Genomic DNA, 19327 nt, shown 5'->3' on the forward strand with positions numbered 1-19327 from the left:
TGATAGAAGTCCATATATATTGCTAATGATATATATGCAAGAAAATGTTGATAGTGGTCCAAATATTCCTTCAACTTTTAATTCCTTTAATTACCAAAAACAATATATTTGAATGATTTCCTTAAGATCCTTTTGATATGCCATGTATTACTAGTTATCACCCTAATCAAATAAGTGACATGAAAAGCATATCTTGTTAAATAGTTTTTCAACCATGTAGTTATAAAATTCCATTCAAAGACCTATGGTAAGTCGAGACGTAGTGTTTTTTTTAATGTACGATTTGTACGGTATTATTTTTTTTTTAAAATTCCCTTTGTTTTAAGTCCACCACTTACTGATAGTAAGGTTACAACGAATACTAGCTAGTTATTATGGATAGATGATAAGAAAGAGTATATATGAAAATCAATAATAGCTGGAGGTGAATCAATTTCATGATTCATTTCCAACAATAATATAACTAACATTGTAAATTTATTTATTTATTTATTAAAAATCAGATCTAAAAACATTGTTCAAAAGAATACGATTTAGGAGGGGACTACAATGTTTTGGGAATTATGTAAATAGTGGTTGACTTTTGAATAAGAAGACAAAGATGATGGTTTAGGTGTCAATAATAGATCGATGTCAAATTTGTATAAGACAAACAAGTCCACGGGAAATGAACCAAGAAAAGGATACAGCCAAGTTAGTAAGTAATGGTTACTGTTCCCTACCATCCATGGATTATTTGGTTTTATTCAAAAGTCAACCCACCTGCTACACACAACTTCCCCAACTCTTTTCTCAAGATACAGCAACTAACCTTCGAAAATTAAGAAAATTGATATTATAGTGATATAACACAAATTTTACATGCGTAATATCCTTTTTAACGACCAGTGTTACTCTATCCTTACTAACTCCAAAACTACATCGAATTAAACATAAATTAATCCGTGACTTGTCTTAAATTTAAGACCTCCCACATAGTAAGCTTACAGTCTTACACCAATGTATCAAATTAAACATAAACTAATCCGTGTCTATTTTCACATATATATTCTTTTATCTTTAATATAGACTAACTAAGTATACATTTAGCTAAGAGGTAAAAAACTTGATATACATTAAATCATCGAACGCCGGTACTCTAGTGAAGTGTCTATTAGTTTATGCCTTCCAGCAAAGTGCTCTTATTAATATTCTTTTTTCTTAAGTTACAAACGGAACATTAAAGTTACTTAACTTAAAATTTAAAATTATAGCTAGATATCTAAATTGTAGCAAATAAAAAGTAGTGCTCAATGTTGATTTTGATTTATTTTTAACTATATTATTACAAGAGTATATCACCATCATCCTTCCTCATTATAGTTTCATGTGGCAACAAACAGTTTATTGAGACAATACATATGGTAACATATATCTAGATAAACGTTCACATGCTACAAGATGCACATGATCCAATGCTGACCTTTCATGATGAATAGAATGCTGGAGTCTTGCCAAGAGAATTGAGCCCATTGACAAAATAATAAGTCAACCTATCATTGCTATGTAAATCAAGCGCCAACTCCATAACATTACAAAATCCTCATTCATCTGCCCCACTCTCATTCTTTTTTTCTTTTCTTTTTGTTAGCAACCACTCTCATTCTATATAATACCTCTACCTTACCTTACCTTACCCACTTTATAAGCTTTCAACCACCCCTTTCTAATCAATTCTTGTGTACTTAAGAGTTCTCAAGCAAGCTAGTTTACAATGGAGGAATCAGTAGCATGTGATTTGTCACAAGTATATGAAGATCTAATAAGAGAGCTTTCCAACGAAAACTCGCCATTCCTTTCACAACCACAAGAAATCACTAGTGATTCTTTTGATAACTCCCTTAATAACCTCCTTTCAAACCTATACTCCGGTCCAACGATATCGGATATTGAAACCGCATTATTAGCTTCCAGTTATACTAATCATACTCAGGACTTTTCAGCATTAGCCAGGTTTTGTACCTTCATAATTAATAATTACTTTCTTAGCCTACTAGTTTTCATGTAATTCTCCTCATAAACAAGGTTTGGAAGATAAGTTTCCATCCATCTATCTATATATACCTATATCTCTATATATGCATATATGTATCCTAAGTATGTGTGTGTGTGTGTGTGTATGTTGTAAAATAATTTATACATGCATGCATAGCATTTTTTTAAATAGAAGAAGTTATATGATTCAGTAATCGTGGCTTGTGCTGTGTACACTTCATGTTGGTTGATTTTAAACTTAATGCTACTGACTTCCTGAAGCTATATAATATAATTATATATGCACATAATTATATATAGTTTGACTTTGTGTTTAATAGTAAATGCATATATAATGCAGGATATCAGATATGGAGAGAGGAGTAAGTAGGGTTGAGAACAAGTATATATTGAAAATAAAAAGCAACGGGAATGTATTGGCAGATGATGGTTACAAATGGAGAAAGTATGGTCAGAAGTCTATTAAGAACAGCGCCAACCCTAGGTAATTACAGTAACTAATAACTATATATGAAGAGGTAGGTCCCAGCAGAGCCCAGTTGGACCCGCAAGACTCACCTTGAAAAGGGACGTCTGCGCAGTTGAACCCGCAAGACTCCTTAACGGACGTCTGCGCGGTTGAACCCGCAAGACTTAAGGGATGTCTGAGCAGAGACCAACTGGATCCGCGGGACCCACCATGCTCAGAGACGTGACGTCCTTACGCGCAGTACGTAAGCTGGTCCCGCAGGAAAAGCCTCCCAATGGTGAAGTACTCCGCCTGTTCCCGCAGCTGCGGATACAAGCCATCAGGGAAGGCTACCCGCGCAGCAAGGCTACACGCACAAGGCACTTAACTCTCATAATAATTCAGTGTCACCTGAAGAAGGAATGAGCAAAGCCGGGAATACTCCCGCCCAAATGAGCCAGTCCGTACGACACTGGAGGATCTTTTGTACTGTACCTGACGAGGTATGGACAAAAGATCTGACCAAAGATACGACAGCTCACTGACAACAGTATGACGAGCAGCACGCTCTTGTACTGTATGTCACTATTAGCCGCTGCCTACTCACCAACCTGTCGGAGGACGTGCATAGCCTGCAGTTGGTGGAACAGGAATAGTACACAGCCGGCCTGGTCACTATCAGCCGCTGCCTACCCACCAACCACCAGCATGGCATGTGCGTAGCCCACAGTTGGCAGAACAGGAACACTATTCAGCCGGCTGTACCTTCTTGGAAACCTACCTTCGGCTATAAATACTCCAACACCTTGGAATGGTATCATCTTATCTTATATCTTATCTCATATCTTAGATCTTGATATATTACCTGATATCTGCTCTAGTCATTCTCTTAATATACACTTATATTCAAGAGCAATCTAGTCTGATTCTCACGCCGGAGGGTGGTCACAAGGAGGTACCCCCCCCCCCTTCTCAGTGACGAGCTCACGGTGTCTGTTTTGCAGGTTATCAGAGGAACCATCTTTGCCGGGTCTAACCCCTCGTGGGAAACATCTATTTAACCCCCAGATTATCCGTAATCTGCCCGGGGTCGATTAGTGTTTCTTCATTGGCGTCATCCGTGCATAAAAGCTAGAACTTAATTCTTTTTCAGTTTTCTCAAAACTTCTGGAAAGATGGTTAAAGTTACTCCGGTCCCAAAACCAACGAGTGACCAAGAAACCCCGGTAACCATAACCCCAGCTACTGGGGGGAATACCGGCGACTATACAGTTTTTACGAACACTACCCCGGTTACCCAAACCGGGGCAAGTGCAGTAAAATTTACGAACACTACCCCAGTTACCCGAGCTGGGGCAAGTGCAGTAAATAATCTCTCACTGGGATTCACCGATACCCAGTTAGAGAGACAACGAACGAGGCTCCCCCGCCAAACACTCGATGAAGTTAAAGCGTGGGCGGAAGCACGTCAAAAAGAATTCCAAGCTGAGTTTGATGAACGCTTACGTTCACTCCAACAGGCTGATGAATTCGGAGAGTACTTGGACGATGATTCGGAGGAATCCGATAGTGACGCAAACCCTCGTCATAGGGCGAAAGGGAAGCGTAAGGAAATGGACTCCCAACCGAGAAGGCATTTTGGAGAAACCTTCAAACCAAAAAACGCGGGTGGAAACCCACGTGACTTTTCCAAAACATTTAGACCAACTGCTGCAAAAGCGGGAACGTCCAAATTTGCAAGGGACATTGCGGAAGCAATCGCCCCGAAAAGTGCCAAACAGATGTCAAACATCGGCACCTATGATGGTATATCTGACCCAGATGATCATTTGAACAGATTCATAGCGGGGGCAACCGTCAGCAACTGGACGGAACCCACGTGGTGTTATATGTTCCAGATGACGCTGGTTGGAGCAGCCAGAGCGTGGTTCGACCGCCTACCGGTCCACCACATCTACGATTGGGCAGACTTCCAGCAGAAGTTCAGCCAACACTTCAGCCAACAAGAAAGTATACCGAAGAGCAATGGACAATCCTCAACTGCATCCGAGAGGAAGATGAATCTTTGCCAGACTTCATCACTCGCTTCAACTCAAAGAAGCTAAGTCTGGGTAATATTAGCGAAGATCTTGTTCGCGCTGCTTTCATCCAGGGCGCGAAAGACCCAGAGCTCATCCGCACCTTAACAGGTAAAGATGGCATGCCATCCACATGGGATGCCATCATGACAGCAGCTAAACGCTTTGCGGAAACGGAGAAGCAACTGGGTAGAGATCTTCCCCAGAGCACAAACCTCTACACCCAGAAAACAAGAGAAGACAACGTCCTTACCGCCCGACTAAACAAAAAGCGGAAGCTAGGCATTTGGCAGTCAAGGGTAAACTTTGACACCTCATCCGGCTTGCAACATCGGTTAGGCGGAAGAAATAACGTACAGTCGAACCAGAACTCCAGATGGACGCCACTCACCAAAAGCGTCACCGAGATATTCGCCACTGAAAAGCTCCCATGGCCAAAGGCTCCAATAATCCGACATCGTCACAATGCTGATCGGAGCAAATACTGTGACTTTCACAGGACAAAAGGCCACAACACTGAAGAATGCACAGACGTGAAGGACATCGTCGAAGCATTTGTCAGAGATGGGACGCTCGCGCACCTCGTGGCGTAACGAACGCTGAGCAGGCTGATGCGTCTAAAACCCCAGTTGGGGAAAACACGAATAAAATTGCAGCTTCAATGTTGGAGACTACATACTGCGTAAACAACGAGATCCCGAACCAGGTGCATATCGGCTCGATGACACTCCCATCCCAACAACATGGAAGGGAGCTCAATTACACAGTTTGCATGTAGATCAATTCCAAACTTGTAAAGAAAATGCCCAGAGCCACTTCTAATGGAAATGATTCTCCTTAGAACATTGATGCTGATGATCTTACATTTATACTTATGAACTTTCCACACTGATATGCCGGTCTTCACCGCATACATAAGTGGGGAAGTCGTTGCTTGTGGTAGGCGGCAAAACCCGCATAAACACAAAAAACGGCAAACCTTCACACAGGTCAGTCATAGGTAAAGTTTGGTCATCCCACTAAATGAAAGTGCCGGTCCTAACCGCACAAATCATGATAGAGGAAACCGAACTAACCTATTGACTACCGCACGTCGAACGGTTAATATATTCAAAACACTGATGCCGGTTTTCACCGCATAAATAAGTGTAAAGAAATCGTTGTGTGGACGGCGGCAAAACCCGCATAAACACAAAAAACGGCAAACCTTCACGCAGGTCAGTCATAGGTAAAGTTTGGTGATCCCACTAAATGAAAGTGCCGGTCCTAACCGCACAAATCATGATAGAAGAAACCGAACTAACCTATTGACAACCACGCGTCGAACGGTTAACCTATTCAAAATACTTAGAAAATTTCTAACGGAAGGATGAGGAAAACCTCCACGCAGGTCAGATATAGGTGAAGTTTAGCCATCCTACCAAGTGCAAGTGACGGTTTTACCCGTACAATCACGAAGGAGGAAGCAAAACTTCAACCTATTATCTACCACGTTCAAAGGTTAACTTATTCTAAACACTTAGAAAATTTCTAACGAAAAGATGAGGAAAACCTCCACGCAGGTCAGATATAGGTAAAGTTTTAGCCATCCTACTAAGTGCAAGTGACGGTCTTACCCGCACAATCACGAAGGAGGAAGCAAAGCTTCAACCTATTATCTACCACGTTCAAAGGTTAACTTATTCTAAACACTTGGAAAGTTGCTAATTTAAACTAAAGTATGCATGAGCAAGTCATATAACGTTTATAAAGCAAGTCATCCAGTGAAAGTAGCGGTCTTACCCGCACAAAGATTTATATTTCGTAATAATTCATTACAAGAATGGCCGGGTAACTACCCGCCTACAAGAATATAAATCTATACAATGTAAACCTATCCTAACAGTGGGAAGGGATCTTAAGGTTCAAGCTTCAGGACCACTCCCTCCAAACCCACTTGTACCCGCACCATCAGTTGGCTGTGGCGGTTCAAGGAAGGTCTTTAGAATGGCTAGCCCATCATCAGCAGTAGCAACTTCGTTCACCTTCTCCACCACCAGATGTGGGAAGGCGGCATACTGGTTCACTGCTTGGTCATATACAGCTTCAGTATCCACATCATATAAAGGGAAGTTGGAAGGCGGGATGCCTTTCTCAACGAACCCTAGACCAAGCAGGAAGCCGGCCTTTTCCCCATCCTCATGAGAAGCGTTGAGGGCTGCGCTCATGGCATCGTCGTATGATGTGTTCGTGAAGACTCGATGCACAACCTACAAGAAAAAATACAGGTATCAAAACCTTTTTCTATTTACAAAGAAAAGCGTAAAGATATTATGAAATTACGCATACCTGAGACAACGCTTCTCGAAGAAGCCATTCCTTGGCAACCAGAGCCTCCTGGAGGGCGGCTTGAGCTTGGTTACGGGCGCGTTCGGCTTCACTTTTGTTAAGGTTGGCGAGCAACACTTCCTTAGCAGCAGCCTCTTCAACGCCCTTTAGCTTCCGCTCAGTGTGGTCAAGCACACCCCTCTGGTCCAAGATCTCTTGGAGCTTCTTGGCGTCTTCCATAGCCAAGGCATCATGAGCCTGCTGGAGCCTCTCTAGCTTGGCTTTAAGCTCCTCATTCTCAATGCGTTGAGGCTCAGCAACAGCTTCAGCCTTGGTGGCCCTCTCAGTTGCGTTCCGTGCAGTTTCCTTAGCCAGCCGAAGCTGTTCATTAACAGCTTGGGCAGCCTTGGAACGGGCCTCGAGACGGGCCTGAACTTCAACTTCAAGGGCCTGGAAGGCCTTCTCCTTTTCCGCAGCCACTGCGGCAAGCCTCTTGTTCTCCTCCCGGATGGCCCGCGCCTGAGCCACTTCCAGGCTACGCGCCGTCTTTAACTTGTCGTTTTCACGACAAAGTAACTCGACGCACGGCTGCATCCGGGCAAGGAGAATCCGCAGTTCATTCGACAGCCTACCCTCCTGGTAGCTGGACATGGCCTCCCCCAGCGCACCAGCGGGGGCGGCGTGGCGCGCCCATTCGACGCATTCTGCAGGCGTCCGAATGGTTGTTCCTTGGCGGATGTTCCATCGTGGAACATACACTTCATTGGAATCCGACACTGCAAAAGCAAAAAGCAGTTAGGAAAAGATGATAAAAATATATATATATATAAAATAAAGGCCAAAATAACCCTACGCACCTGTAGGGTCGACGACAGGCCTGTAGCCGCCAAACCCATCACCCGAACCTAACGGATATCCATCCAAGAGGTCAGGCAGATGGGAAGGAGGCAGAGATTGGCTTGACGCCCCAACCCCTGACATACCTGAAGGACCGGCCGTAGTCGCCGGCGCCGGAGGAGGCATAGCGGAGGCCGCCGTGGTAGAAACCGGCGGAGGTGAACTCACCGGAGGTGAACTCACAACCGCGGCCGCGGCTGCGGAAGAATCCACAGTAACATTCACCGCCGGCTCAGTGAAGGAATCAGTAAATATTGCACTGACAGCCGGCGGAGATGTCATCACAGTTGGAACAGTTGGCTCAACCGGGTGAGCAACTGAACCAACTGAAGCAGGCGCAGACGCCTGGGTCATCGCCTCAGGTAGGTTGACCAAACCTACCGTCATGGGTTTGGAGGTGCTCCTCCCAGCTCCACCCTGGAATGCGGTAGCATCCACGCCTGCACAAAGAAGATATAAGTATAATTGTGGAAAGCTATGCAGTTAAAGTAAAGGAAGATTATACTTACGGGTTTTCTTGAGCCTAAAGGTTCTGACAGGCGGGGACGAACCCGATGGAGCCGGCCTCTTCACGCCGCTCACCGTCGTCACACTGGGCTGCCCGGAGGTGACAGCCGTCTCAACATCCGGAACAGTGGTCTCACTACCACCAGGCTTCCCCGCCGCCTCCTCGCTCTGGGTTTCCGAGTCAGACCGGACAACTGGATCGGCGGTGGAGGCAACCTTCGCCTTGCCCTTCGCGCCAGTGGCCTTCTTTTTCCGCACCAACGGAGGACCATCTGCGGATTCCTCATCAGAAGATGACAAGATTAGAGGAATTCCAGCAGAGGTTTCAGCATTGAGAGGTCGAGGGTTGAATAACTCCTTACCTGGCCGCGTGGCGCTCAGAATGGGGTGGCCTGGCGGGTAGACCTCCACAAACCGATCCCTCGTTTGCTCCAAGATGGGCAACTCGTTCTCATCGAGAGCACGAGTACCCATCCAAGCGGGACCTTCAGCCTCCCGCGGATGCAGGAGCGACTGCAAGTCGTTTCCCTCTGAAATAAAAAAAAAAAAGAAACAGTTAGAAGAAAAACCTATATCAACAAAGAAGACAGAGCATACCGTAAGGGACAGAGTTCAAACCGTATTCGAGGACGATGGGAATCTGTGACGCCTCCTTCCACACCCGGCTCATCCCGAGCATCGCCATCCCAGACTCCGCAAAGCGGTACACCGGAGTCTGGATCCGGGAGATCTTGGCGAACCAATCCGCCTCCAGGTAATTGGGGGTGTGAAGGGCGGGGAGTGCTCTCCCATTCTTAAACGTCATCGCAGGGGGGACGACGCGAGCGGAAATATAGAAAAAATCCCGCTTCCACGACCGAAGACTGCGCTCGGTAGCGCAGATCTTCAAACCCTTGATCCGATTGACCAAGGTGTACCACCCCTGGATGCACCTCCAGGAGTAGAAGGTCATCAACCGATCAACGTGGGGCTCCACGCCCAGAATGAGGCACACCCACTCAAAGTGGCGGATCTTGGCGATCGCCATCGGGTGTACCTCCGTCAGATGCACACCGTGCCTCTCCAAGACACGGTATACAAACTTCGTCAATGGGAACCTGAGATTCCCATAAACGAAGAATGCAGCGTACACCCCTATCTTGCCCTTAGGGGCATCGTACACCGTCTGGTGTGGCTCCGGAAACTCAGGCTCGAACGGCTCGAGCATGAACTTCCGGACGACGTACTGATAGAGGTCGGCCGGAAGAGCACGCTGGCATTCGCCAGCAGTGCTCTTGTCGTCCTTTTCGGACGTCGACGACGGGTTCTCGACGAACAACTCAGACTCCTCGGCAGTGGCCTCAAAATCACGGGTAGAAGACATGTTTTGGATGTACAGAACAACGATTTCAGAAGAATGCTCGACGGAATAGTGAGTATTCGCTGGAAATCGTTTAGAAGATGAAGAGAGAAGTGAAAGTGTGGACTAAGATGCACCCTCTCGCCCTTTATATACTCATCGCAATTAATGCGATGAATTTAATGCGGAAGAGAGAGAAATCGCAGGTGCAATGAAACTATGACACGTGGCAAAGAGCAAGCTGGCAACAGCTGTTGAAAGGACGCGCCATTAATTTCGCGGCCACGCGCCCGAAAAATCGCGCCCACGCGCCTGAAAAAGCGCCTGGAATGACCATATACAGTCACGTCGCCATAACTTCCTGCACGTCATGACACTGTCAGAAGAAACCGTCGGACGACGTTTCAAAAGTTTGGACTGTTCTTATCCTTTCACCAACTCTCCGAATTTCAAAAAGATTCAAAAGTAAGCGGGAAAATACCCCTTACCTTGGCAACCAAGTAACTATAAGACAGGTGCGAGTACAGTGTTAAGGCAAAACCCTTCACATACTTAGCACCTGCAGGGAATTGAAGCCAAGAATACCTCGGCAACCAAGTAACCATAAGACGGGTGCGAGTACAGTGTCAAGGCAAAACCCTTCACATACTTAGCACACGCAGGGAATTGAAGCCAGGAATACCTTGGAAGTAAAGTAACTATAAGACGAGTGCGGGTACAGTATCAAGGCGAAACCCTTCACATACCTAGCACTCCGCAGGGAATTGAAACCAAGAAGGATCTTCTGGGCAGTGCTTGCGGAAACGGGAATAACATCCCCGCATAGCGGGAACGTCGAGAATTAGATTGTTTGAACCTCCAAGATGGAATTGGTTGTTTAAACATAATTGATCACTATGTTCAAAACTACCAAAACCTCATGGAGAATCTACACAAGTGGAACTCAACGCTCCTGACTTGCGAGGAGGTTACAGACCTACCCGCATCACACCCAAAGATCAAGCAGAAGAGTCGGGAATTTCTGCACGTGACATTAGGACTTCCACGGGAAGAATCCCCATGGAAAACCTTAAAACTAAACCCTTTTCAAAACCCCTTGTTTAAGTCCAAAAGTTCACCTCACTTATTAACAATTCATGAGAAGAACATTGGACTGGGGGGACTCGAATAGGTAGGTCCCAGCAGAGCCCAGTTGGACCCGCAAGACTCACCTTGAAAAGGGACGTCTGCGCAGTTGAACCCGCAAGACTCCTTAACGGACGTCTGCGCGGTTGAACCCGCAAGACTTAAGGGATGTCTGAGCAGAGACCAACTGGATCCGCGGGACCCACCATGCTCAGAGACGTGACGTCCTTACGCGCAGTACGTAAGCTGGTCCCGCAGGAAAAGCCTCCCAATGGTGAAGTACTCCGCCTGTTCCCGCAGCTGCGGATACAAGCCATCAGGGAAGGCTACCCGCGCAGCAAGGCTACACGCACAAGGCACTTAACTCTCATAATAATTCAGTGTCACCTGAAGAAGGAATGAGCAAAGCCGGGAATACTCCCGCCCAAATGAGCCAGTCCGTACGATACTGGAGGATCTTTTGTACTGTACCTGACGAGGTATGGACAAAAGATCTGACCAAAGATACGACAGCTCACTGACAACAGTATGACGAGCAGCACGCTCTTGTACTGTATGTCACTATTAGCCGCTGCCTACTCACCAACCTGTCGGAGGACGTGCATAGCCTGCAGTTGGTGGAACAGGAATAGTACACAGCCGGCCTGGTCACTATCAGCCGCTGCCTACCCACCAACCACCAGCATGGCATGTGCGTAGCCCACAGTTGGCAGAACAGGAACACTATTCAGCCGGCTGTACCTTCTTGGAAACCTACCTTCGGCTATAAATACTCCAACACCTTGGAATGGTATCATCTTATCTTATATCTTATCTCATATCTTAGATCTTGATATATTACCTGATATCTGCTCTAGTCATTCTCTTAATATACACTTATATTCAAGAGCAATCTAGTCTGATTCTCACGCCGGAGGGTGGTCACAAGGAGGTACCCCCCCCCCCCTTCTCAGTGACGAGCTCACGGTGTCTGTTTTGCAGGTTATCAGAGGAACCATCTTTGCCGGGTCTAACCCTCGTGGGAAACATCTATTTAACCCCCAGATTATCCGTAATCTGCCCGGGGTCGATTAGTGTTTCTTCAATATATATCTTCCCTCTAAACGGATTTATTTAATAATATGAGTATGTTAGTGTTTTGTTATACTGCTTTAAAATAAATCTGAGACGGGGAAAAAATAATAAGAATACTAGAATAGCTCTTTTGATCAACTGTGTGTATATTAAAATAACTGTTTGATCAAGTTTTTTTTTTCTCTCGCAAGTAACAACATAGTTTTTGACCTCCCGACAAGTTTTGGTTATGTTGAATCCGTACTTCATATTCTTTTAAATCTTACCACCGACACACCACAATAAGTCAATAACTAGAACTTTCCTTAAAACATAACATATAAGAACTTCAATAATATTGATACACATGATATGAGTTTATGAGGTATTTGACTTTCTACCAAATTTATGATATTTTTTACCAATATAAAAGTTTCTCTTTTTAAAAGTTTGTCTTTAAAAGATTTATTTTTGTCCAAAAATAATATAAAATTAGAACTTGAATGAGAAAACAAATCTAGTGCTGCATATAAAGTATTTACGGCCTTAAACTAATAATTAATATTGAACGCCTTATTAAAAAAAAATAGGTATGCTGGCATGTCAAAATAGTAATTTCCACATTCATTTTTGAACAAAATAGTAAAATACGTCATTTATGTTTAATCGTTTTTTTAATGGGCGTCCTTTAGCAAAAGAAATGATCAAAAGCATACTTCATGTTTCAAATATTGTTCATGTTACATCATTTGGCTCTAACCCAGTTAACTTTTCACGTTAAATCTAGTCATGTACAAGGCACATGAGGGTAGTGTTAATTCACATATTTATTTATTAATTAAAACTAAATGAAATATATATATATATGTATATATGTATATGTATATATAGGGTATGTTTGGCAAAACTAGCTTATAGCTGTAGCTGGTGGCTAGAAGTTGTAGCTGATAGCTGTTAGTTGTAGCTTTTAAAAAATATTTAGGTGTTTGGTATAGTAGTTGGAGCTTTTAATAAAACTAGCTGGGGGCTCATGTGGTGCACCGTTCTAATCCGAAACCTATTCTGACTTGAAAACTTTCGACTCAAACCGTACCAACATGAACCGAACTAAATTAGCCCTTTTTTGCATCGACTCGTTCCGACCATAATTTGGTCTTACACATGACACGGGCTTGCTTGACTCGACTTGTTGTCGAACCTAACCAATATATACATAATATGTTAATTTTTTTAAAGTTAAAGAAGTATAACAATATAATACTCAAATTAAAGAGAATAAAATGCTCGTTTTTATGATGTAATTTTTTTAATTAAAGAAATATTAACGTGTAAAAACGTTATGGTCTTTTAAAAACTCATGAGGGATTGGGGGTAGTTTGTTTTGAATATGGATCAAATATGTAATTATTATATGAATTAACAAAATAAGATGAAAGTTCAAGTACCAAAATTGTAAAATTTGAACTACTAAAAGCTTGTAGCTTTTTCTAAACGCTACTAGTTAGATCTTTTAGTTTTAAGTTTTTTCTTCTAATCTAAAAGCTTCAAGCTACTCTAACCAAACAAGACTTTTCAATAAGTATGAGCTTTTTCTTAAAAACTTGTAATTTAAAGCTCTTAAAAGCTTCTAAAAGCTCTTTGCCAAACATACCCATAAACCTGCTTCTCTCTCTCTCTCTCTCTCTCTCTCTCTCTCTCTCTCTCTCTTACCTTTTCAACCTCTCCAACCAAGCACCGCCACTAGTTGACCACCGTTGCATACTCTGCACCCTTCGGTTTTTCTAGATCTCATCACACCCACCATTAAGCCACCATAACCAATCAAGGATTCCACTGTGTCCTCATTTAGATCTGGTTTGAAGCCCTAATCCATGCTCACACTATCCCTATAATGATCTAGTTCAAAGCCACGCTGAATCCCTAACCCAACCTGGGAAGAGTTTATGTTCAGATTGGGTTGTTTACACAAACTGAACTAGATCTAATTCAGTTTATTCAGGTTGGGAAGAGATTGTTTACAGGGAAGAGATTGTGTTCAGATCTAGTTCAAAGTCCACATGAAAATAAACCAAGTATTGGATTAGGGAAGTTTATTCTGGTCAGTTTTGGTGGTGGCGACGGCGATTAAGACAGTGGCGGTGGCTGTTGACGCTAGTGGTGTTCACCGGAGACCAGGGGCGTACCCAGGATTTTTTGTCAATGGGGTCCCAATTTTTTCGGTTTACAAAATTTTTCAGGTCGGTCGTTATTCGGGCCAGGTCGAGGCGAGGAACATAATAAAACACGGAACTATGGTGTCATTGGAAACGAGTAAGTAGAAAGAATCTAAATTACAAACTAGATGAAACATACACTTTTAATTCATACCCGAAAAACATAAACGTAATCTATATATATGGTCTTACATAATTGACCCAAACATGAAAAAATAACTCTAACACAAATAAATGATTAATTATAATATACATACACAAGGTAAATAATAAAAGAATATGCAAAATCCATGTTAACATTATATATGTTGCATGGTGATAATGACTATATGAGAGAAACTAACAAAAAGCACAAATACCCTAACTAAATAACTAAGACTATGATATTAAAAAAACAACAAAAAAGAAGTATGGTGGGGCTTGAACCTACAACCTCTCACAAGTAAAACAAGGGACTTTCCACTGTACCAGTTCAATCTTAATAGTATGGGATCCAAGTATTAATTTTTATGGGGTCCTTACAAAATTTAATATACCGTCTCTAAGTAATTTTTAAAAAACATCGGTGTCCCGGGACCCCGTCGAACCTATGTGGGTCCGCCCCTGCCGGAGACAATGGTGGATGACGCTGATGAGAGAGAAAGAAGACAATGGTGCTCACCAGAGACAATGGCTATCGACGTTGTGGTAGCATCTGTGTGGTGGCAGGATTGGAGACGAACCAAAAACCTGCGTTTTGGGGCTTTTTGAGATAAAGAGAAAAGACGGCGCGCGATAATGGTGGATATGAAGATGGTGACTGACAATTGGTAGTGGTGGTTGTTGCTTGGTTGGCAATGTGGTGGTGGTGGTTGCTTGGTTGGAGAGGTTGAAAAGGTCATTACAGAAAGAGAGAGATATAGAGGTTTATACATATTTTTTTATTTCTTTTAGTTTTAATTGATAAATAAATATGTGAATTTACAACACTACCCTCATGTGCCTTGCACATGACCATATTTAACATGAAAAAATTAACTGGGTTAGAATCAAAGGATGTCAATTGAAAAAACGATCAAACACAAAAGACGTCTTTTGCTGTTTTTTCTCCATTTTATATTTACTACTTAACTAAATAAGAGTTTCACTTGGGTAAAATAAAACAACGAATAAAGAACTTTTATTTCTTATAATAACCCTTTACAAACAAAGAGATACCTTAGTCATTTTTGTAATTCTTAAAATAAGTAATAAATATTATTTTAGTAATTCTTTTGATAAAGATGGTTTTATAATGACTTTTTTCGATGCAGAAACTATTATAAGTGTACTAACCCACGTTGTGGAGCGAAAAAACAAGTCCAGAGATCAAATGATGACCCTGACACATTGATCATTACTTACGAAGGACTTCACCTTCATTACGTGTTTCCATATTTCATATTTGGTCAATCGAAGAATCCTGACCCGCCTACTAAGAAATCTAGAAAACATAATGTCGAACCAACGACTGATCAACGTCAACCAACCAAAGACTTCGAGGAAAGCATAAGACATGATTATCTTGACCAACCTGCATCAACCATTCTAACAGAGCATGAGCCTCAAGTAGAATTAACTTCCCAAGGATTGCTTGAAGATATGGTGCCATTACTTATACGAAATCCAATCGACTCATTCAAATCTTGTTCTTCGCCATCTCCTCCGTCTCCGACTGCTTCGCCCTCGTGTTCATGGTCCCCAAACTTTTGATGGTTCGCCCTCGTGTTCATGGTCCCCAAACTTTTGATGCTTACTTGATACAGTAAATGATGCATCACATATATCCAATAAGTATGGTTATGTTTTCAAAATGTTGAATTCATTGCCAAATAAAATTTGATCTATTACTTTATACAGATTGTAATGTTGTTATGTCATAAGAAAAAGTTTATTTCTTTTAAGTGTTGTTAAGTATAATGAAAAGATGGTTAACATGGGTGTTACACTAGCACAAGAAAAGTTCTAATTATTTACCATTTGATTAAATCCTTCACGTCAGCCTTCTCGCTCATTGCGTTGAATCTAGCATAATACCAGTTTTAGATTAGACTGCATATACCTCGTCTAACGTCGTATATTTTTCAATGTGGGAGTGATGAAGAGGGTTGGAAACATGGAGTGATTAATGTAAATGGACAATAATATGTAAGTTGGTGTTGTGAAACATACTACATCTCTTTTGTATTACTAAATGCACCATCGAGGAAGGATCAAATAGAAATTGTAATATTGGAGAGAAATATAATAACCAATCAGAATAGAATAAATAAAAACTAATAATTAAATTAAAAAGGGTAATATTGTAAAATCTGATCTATTCAGCAGGTCCGTTACAATTTTCCACAATCTCTTTCACGATCTTTTATGCTATCTACATTCAAGGTTTTTCACAATTGGAATGAGCAATCCGGTTGAACCAGGTACTTATTTTTGTTTATCAATCTTTTATTGTTCAACTGATTTGCTACGCATAAAGGTTGTAATGCACATATATCAAACCGTTGTCTATTGATAAACACCTTGATTTCGTTGGTTTAGGGTTTCTGATTTTGTTACAAGAAACAAACCCTTTTATCGCACCAACCATACACATGTGTTGTTTTACAATTTTATGTGTGTTGTTACGATACACATAATCACTAACCTGAACATCCAGGTTTGTATAGAAAACATCTTACTATTAAACCAACCCTACAAATGTGTTGGTTGCTAGTTTTTCAGAATAATTCTGTTGTGATGCTAAATATAATTACTACATTGAAAACATTTGGGGTTGTTTAGCCAACATGTGTTGTTTTTTACAGATTAATCCTAAATGTAGTGTAACATATTAGGTGTGTGTTATTTTAGATACAAACCAGTAAGATTACTAATATTGATGTTTTTTTGTTTTTGTTTTTTGTTGTTTTATATTAATTTAGTTTGACTTGTTATACATAGAGTCATTAATCATCTCCTAATGTTTTATTTTGTTTTGATATGCTACATAATGTGTTTTTACAGATCCATTTGTTGAGCAAGGAGAACTATGGTGTTGGTATATTTCGAACATCACCTAGGTCATGTATGAAGTATTATACTCCAGATGTTCCACTTTCTAAAAATGCCGCAGATGGATATGGTTTTTCAAACCCCTGATCAAGCTCTTGCATTCTACCTTAACTATGCCAAACTCGGTGGATTCACTAACATTCTACCTTAACTATGCCAAACTCGGTGGATTCACTGTTAGAAGGACTACACAAGTAACCAGACGTGGTTTGATAACATTAAAATACATTGTTTGTTCAAAAGAAGGTTAAAAATCTTTTAACAAAGTTGATACTTTGAACGATTCAGAGGCTTCGGATCCCACTAAACAATGTCGTAATAGGCCCTCTTTTCGAACCGGATGTCACGCAAATTTGAAGCTTTCCTTTTCTGATAACAACACATACAAGGTTTATGCCTTTTGGAATAACACAAACATCCACTCACTACTAGAAAATTGATAGGGTTGAGACGCCAAAATGTGTCGGAAACGCGTCACAAACGAGCAGTTCCTACTCAATTCCGACGCAATGCGCGTGTCAGAAAAACCCTCGTCGGAAATTCTTTTATGACACATATCCGACGCAAATTATGACGAAATTCCGACGCATCATTTTGTCGCAGTTTTCTAACACAATTCTGACAATTTTTAACAACTTTTAAAAATTATAATTATCGTATTAATAATACCGTATATGTATAAATACGGTATTAATTTTTAGTTTTCCGACGCAATTTTGACACATATGTAAATTGTTTTCCGACGCAATTTTGACACATGTAAATTGTTTTCCGACACAATCCTGACGCATATAAAAACTGTTTCCGACGCAAATCTGACGCATATAAGAATTGTTTTACGACTCAATTCCGACGCATATATGAAATGTTTTCTGACGCAATTCCGACGCATTTGTTTTTTGTCAAAATATATATTTATTTTCAAAATCAAAAAAATCCATATTTTATTTGCTAAATACATAAAAAGAACCACAAAACCTGTTTTAACGAAACGACCACAAATCGACTCACAAAACAATTACCAATTTAAACTCAAAATATAATCAAATTCATTACAAACTAACATATCTTAAACGATACATAAAAAATTACTATCAAGAACAAAAGATCATGGCAACTTCTACACCTCTTTGTATTGCTTTGTCCATATTTGTTGCATTCCGTGCTCTCCTTCCGACTTTCATTTGAACTTGTATCTACAAATTACAAATTTGTTAAACACGTATGATAATTAGCAAACAAACACACCACATAATAACTACTATATTAATAATAGCAATAATATAAATGATAATGATGATGAACAATAACAACATACCTTGTCTATGCCGGGAAATTTGCCAAATTATAAGCCGCATATTTGCTGAAAAAAACTGCCAATACATCCTGTATTTTGAAAAAGAATGGTCAAATTAATAATATAAACTTTAACACTAGTATGGTAGTAAACAATTGAAAGTGGAGATACCATGAGATAAATCTCAAAACAATTCTAAAAGGTACACAACCAATATTCCTAACAATCAAATTCGTCTTCATCTGAAGAGTGGTCAGAAAAACCCTCGTCGGAACCATCATTGGTTGTGTCCTCTTGGCTTTTAAATTCTTTCTCTTCAAATTGTTCGTCTTCGAATATTTCATAATCCTCCACTAGTTGGGTATCGTCAAATATTTCATCATCCTCCATCGGTTGGGTATCTGAGACTAGGCACACAGGTTCATTCTTAGTCACTTCATCTTGTAACTCAAACCATTCATCAACCTGAAGAAACCCATGCTCTTCCGTGTTTTCATTCGTTTCAGGAGCAATGACTTCATATATGTTTCGACCTTTTGTCTTGAAAACCGCCCATAAACCTTTTGTGTCACCTTTTCCGGCGGGGTATGGTGTGTAAAAAACTTGTTCCGCTTATGATGCCAAGATAAACGGGTCATCCGCAGGAAGTCGAGAATTGGGTTTGACATCAACCAGGTTATTTTTGTTAACTATAACACCTCAATGGTTATCAAACCATGTACATTTGAAAAGTACAACATTTGAACACTGACCGGTACCATAATACTCAAGCTCTAGTATCTCGTCTAACAAGCCGTAGTAATCAGACTCTTCGGAGTTATACGCCTCCCCTCTCACGCATACATCATAGTTACTGGTTACAAGTCCCTTACCATACTTCTGTGTATGGAACTTATAACCATTTACAAAGTAACCATTGTGATATTGAGCGTACATCGATGGTTTTATCACTAAACT

The 19327-nt window shown here is 41.3% G+C and overlaps 1 protein-coding gene across 1 annotated transcript; it reads left to right on the forward strand.

Annotated features, from left to right (window-relative positions):
• The first annotated feature begins 1411 nt into the window (after positions 1–1411).
• Positions 1412–15732, forward strand: LOC143571376 (putative WRKY transcription factor 49). The gene is made up of 3 exons (XM_077056817.1): positions 1412–1992; positions 2375–2518; positions 15294–15732. The coding sequence occupies exons 1-3, from the start codon at positions 1754–1756 to the stop codon at positions 15730–15732; spliced, it is 822 nt and encodes a 273-aa protein (XP_076912932.1). The 5' UTR covers positions 1412–1753.
• Positions 15733–19327: the final 3595 nt, after the last annotated feature.

Source organism: Bidens hawaiensis, unplaced genomic scaffold, assembly GCF_021521415.1.
Source record: "Bidens hawaiensis isolate Kalapana, Puna unplaced genomic scaffold, B.hawaiensis_p1.1 tig00001336_1, whole genome shotgun sequence".
Taxonomy (NCBI): Eukaryota; Viridiplantae; Streptophyta; class Magnoliopsida; order Asterales; family Asteraceae; genus Bidens; species Bidens hawaiensis.

Bases quoted from the DNA above. Each gene is read 5' to 3' on its own strand.
- LOC143571376 (XM_077056817.1), top strand. From the start codon at position 1,754: ATGGAGGAATCAGTAGCATGTGATTTGTCACAAGTATATGAAGATCTA. The intron at 1,993-2,374 runs GTTTTGTACCTT...TATATAATGCAG, and splicing joins GACTTTTCAGCATTAGCCAG to GATATCAGATATGGAGAGAG. The intron at 2,519-15,293 runs GTAATTACAGTA...TTTTCGATGCAG, and splicing joins AAGAACAGCGCCAACCCTAG to AAACTATTATAAGTGTACTA.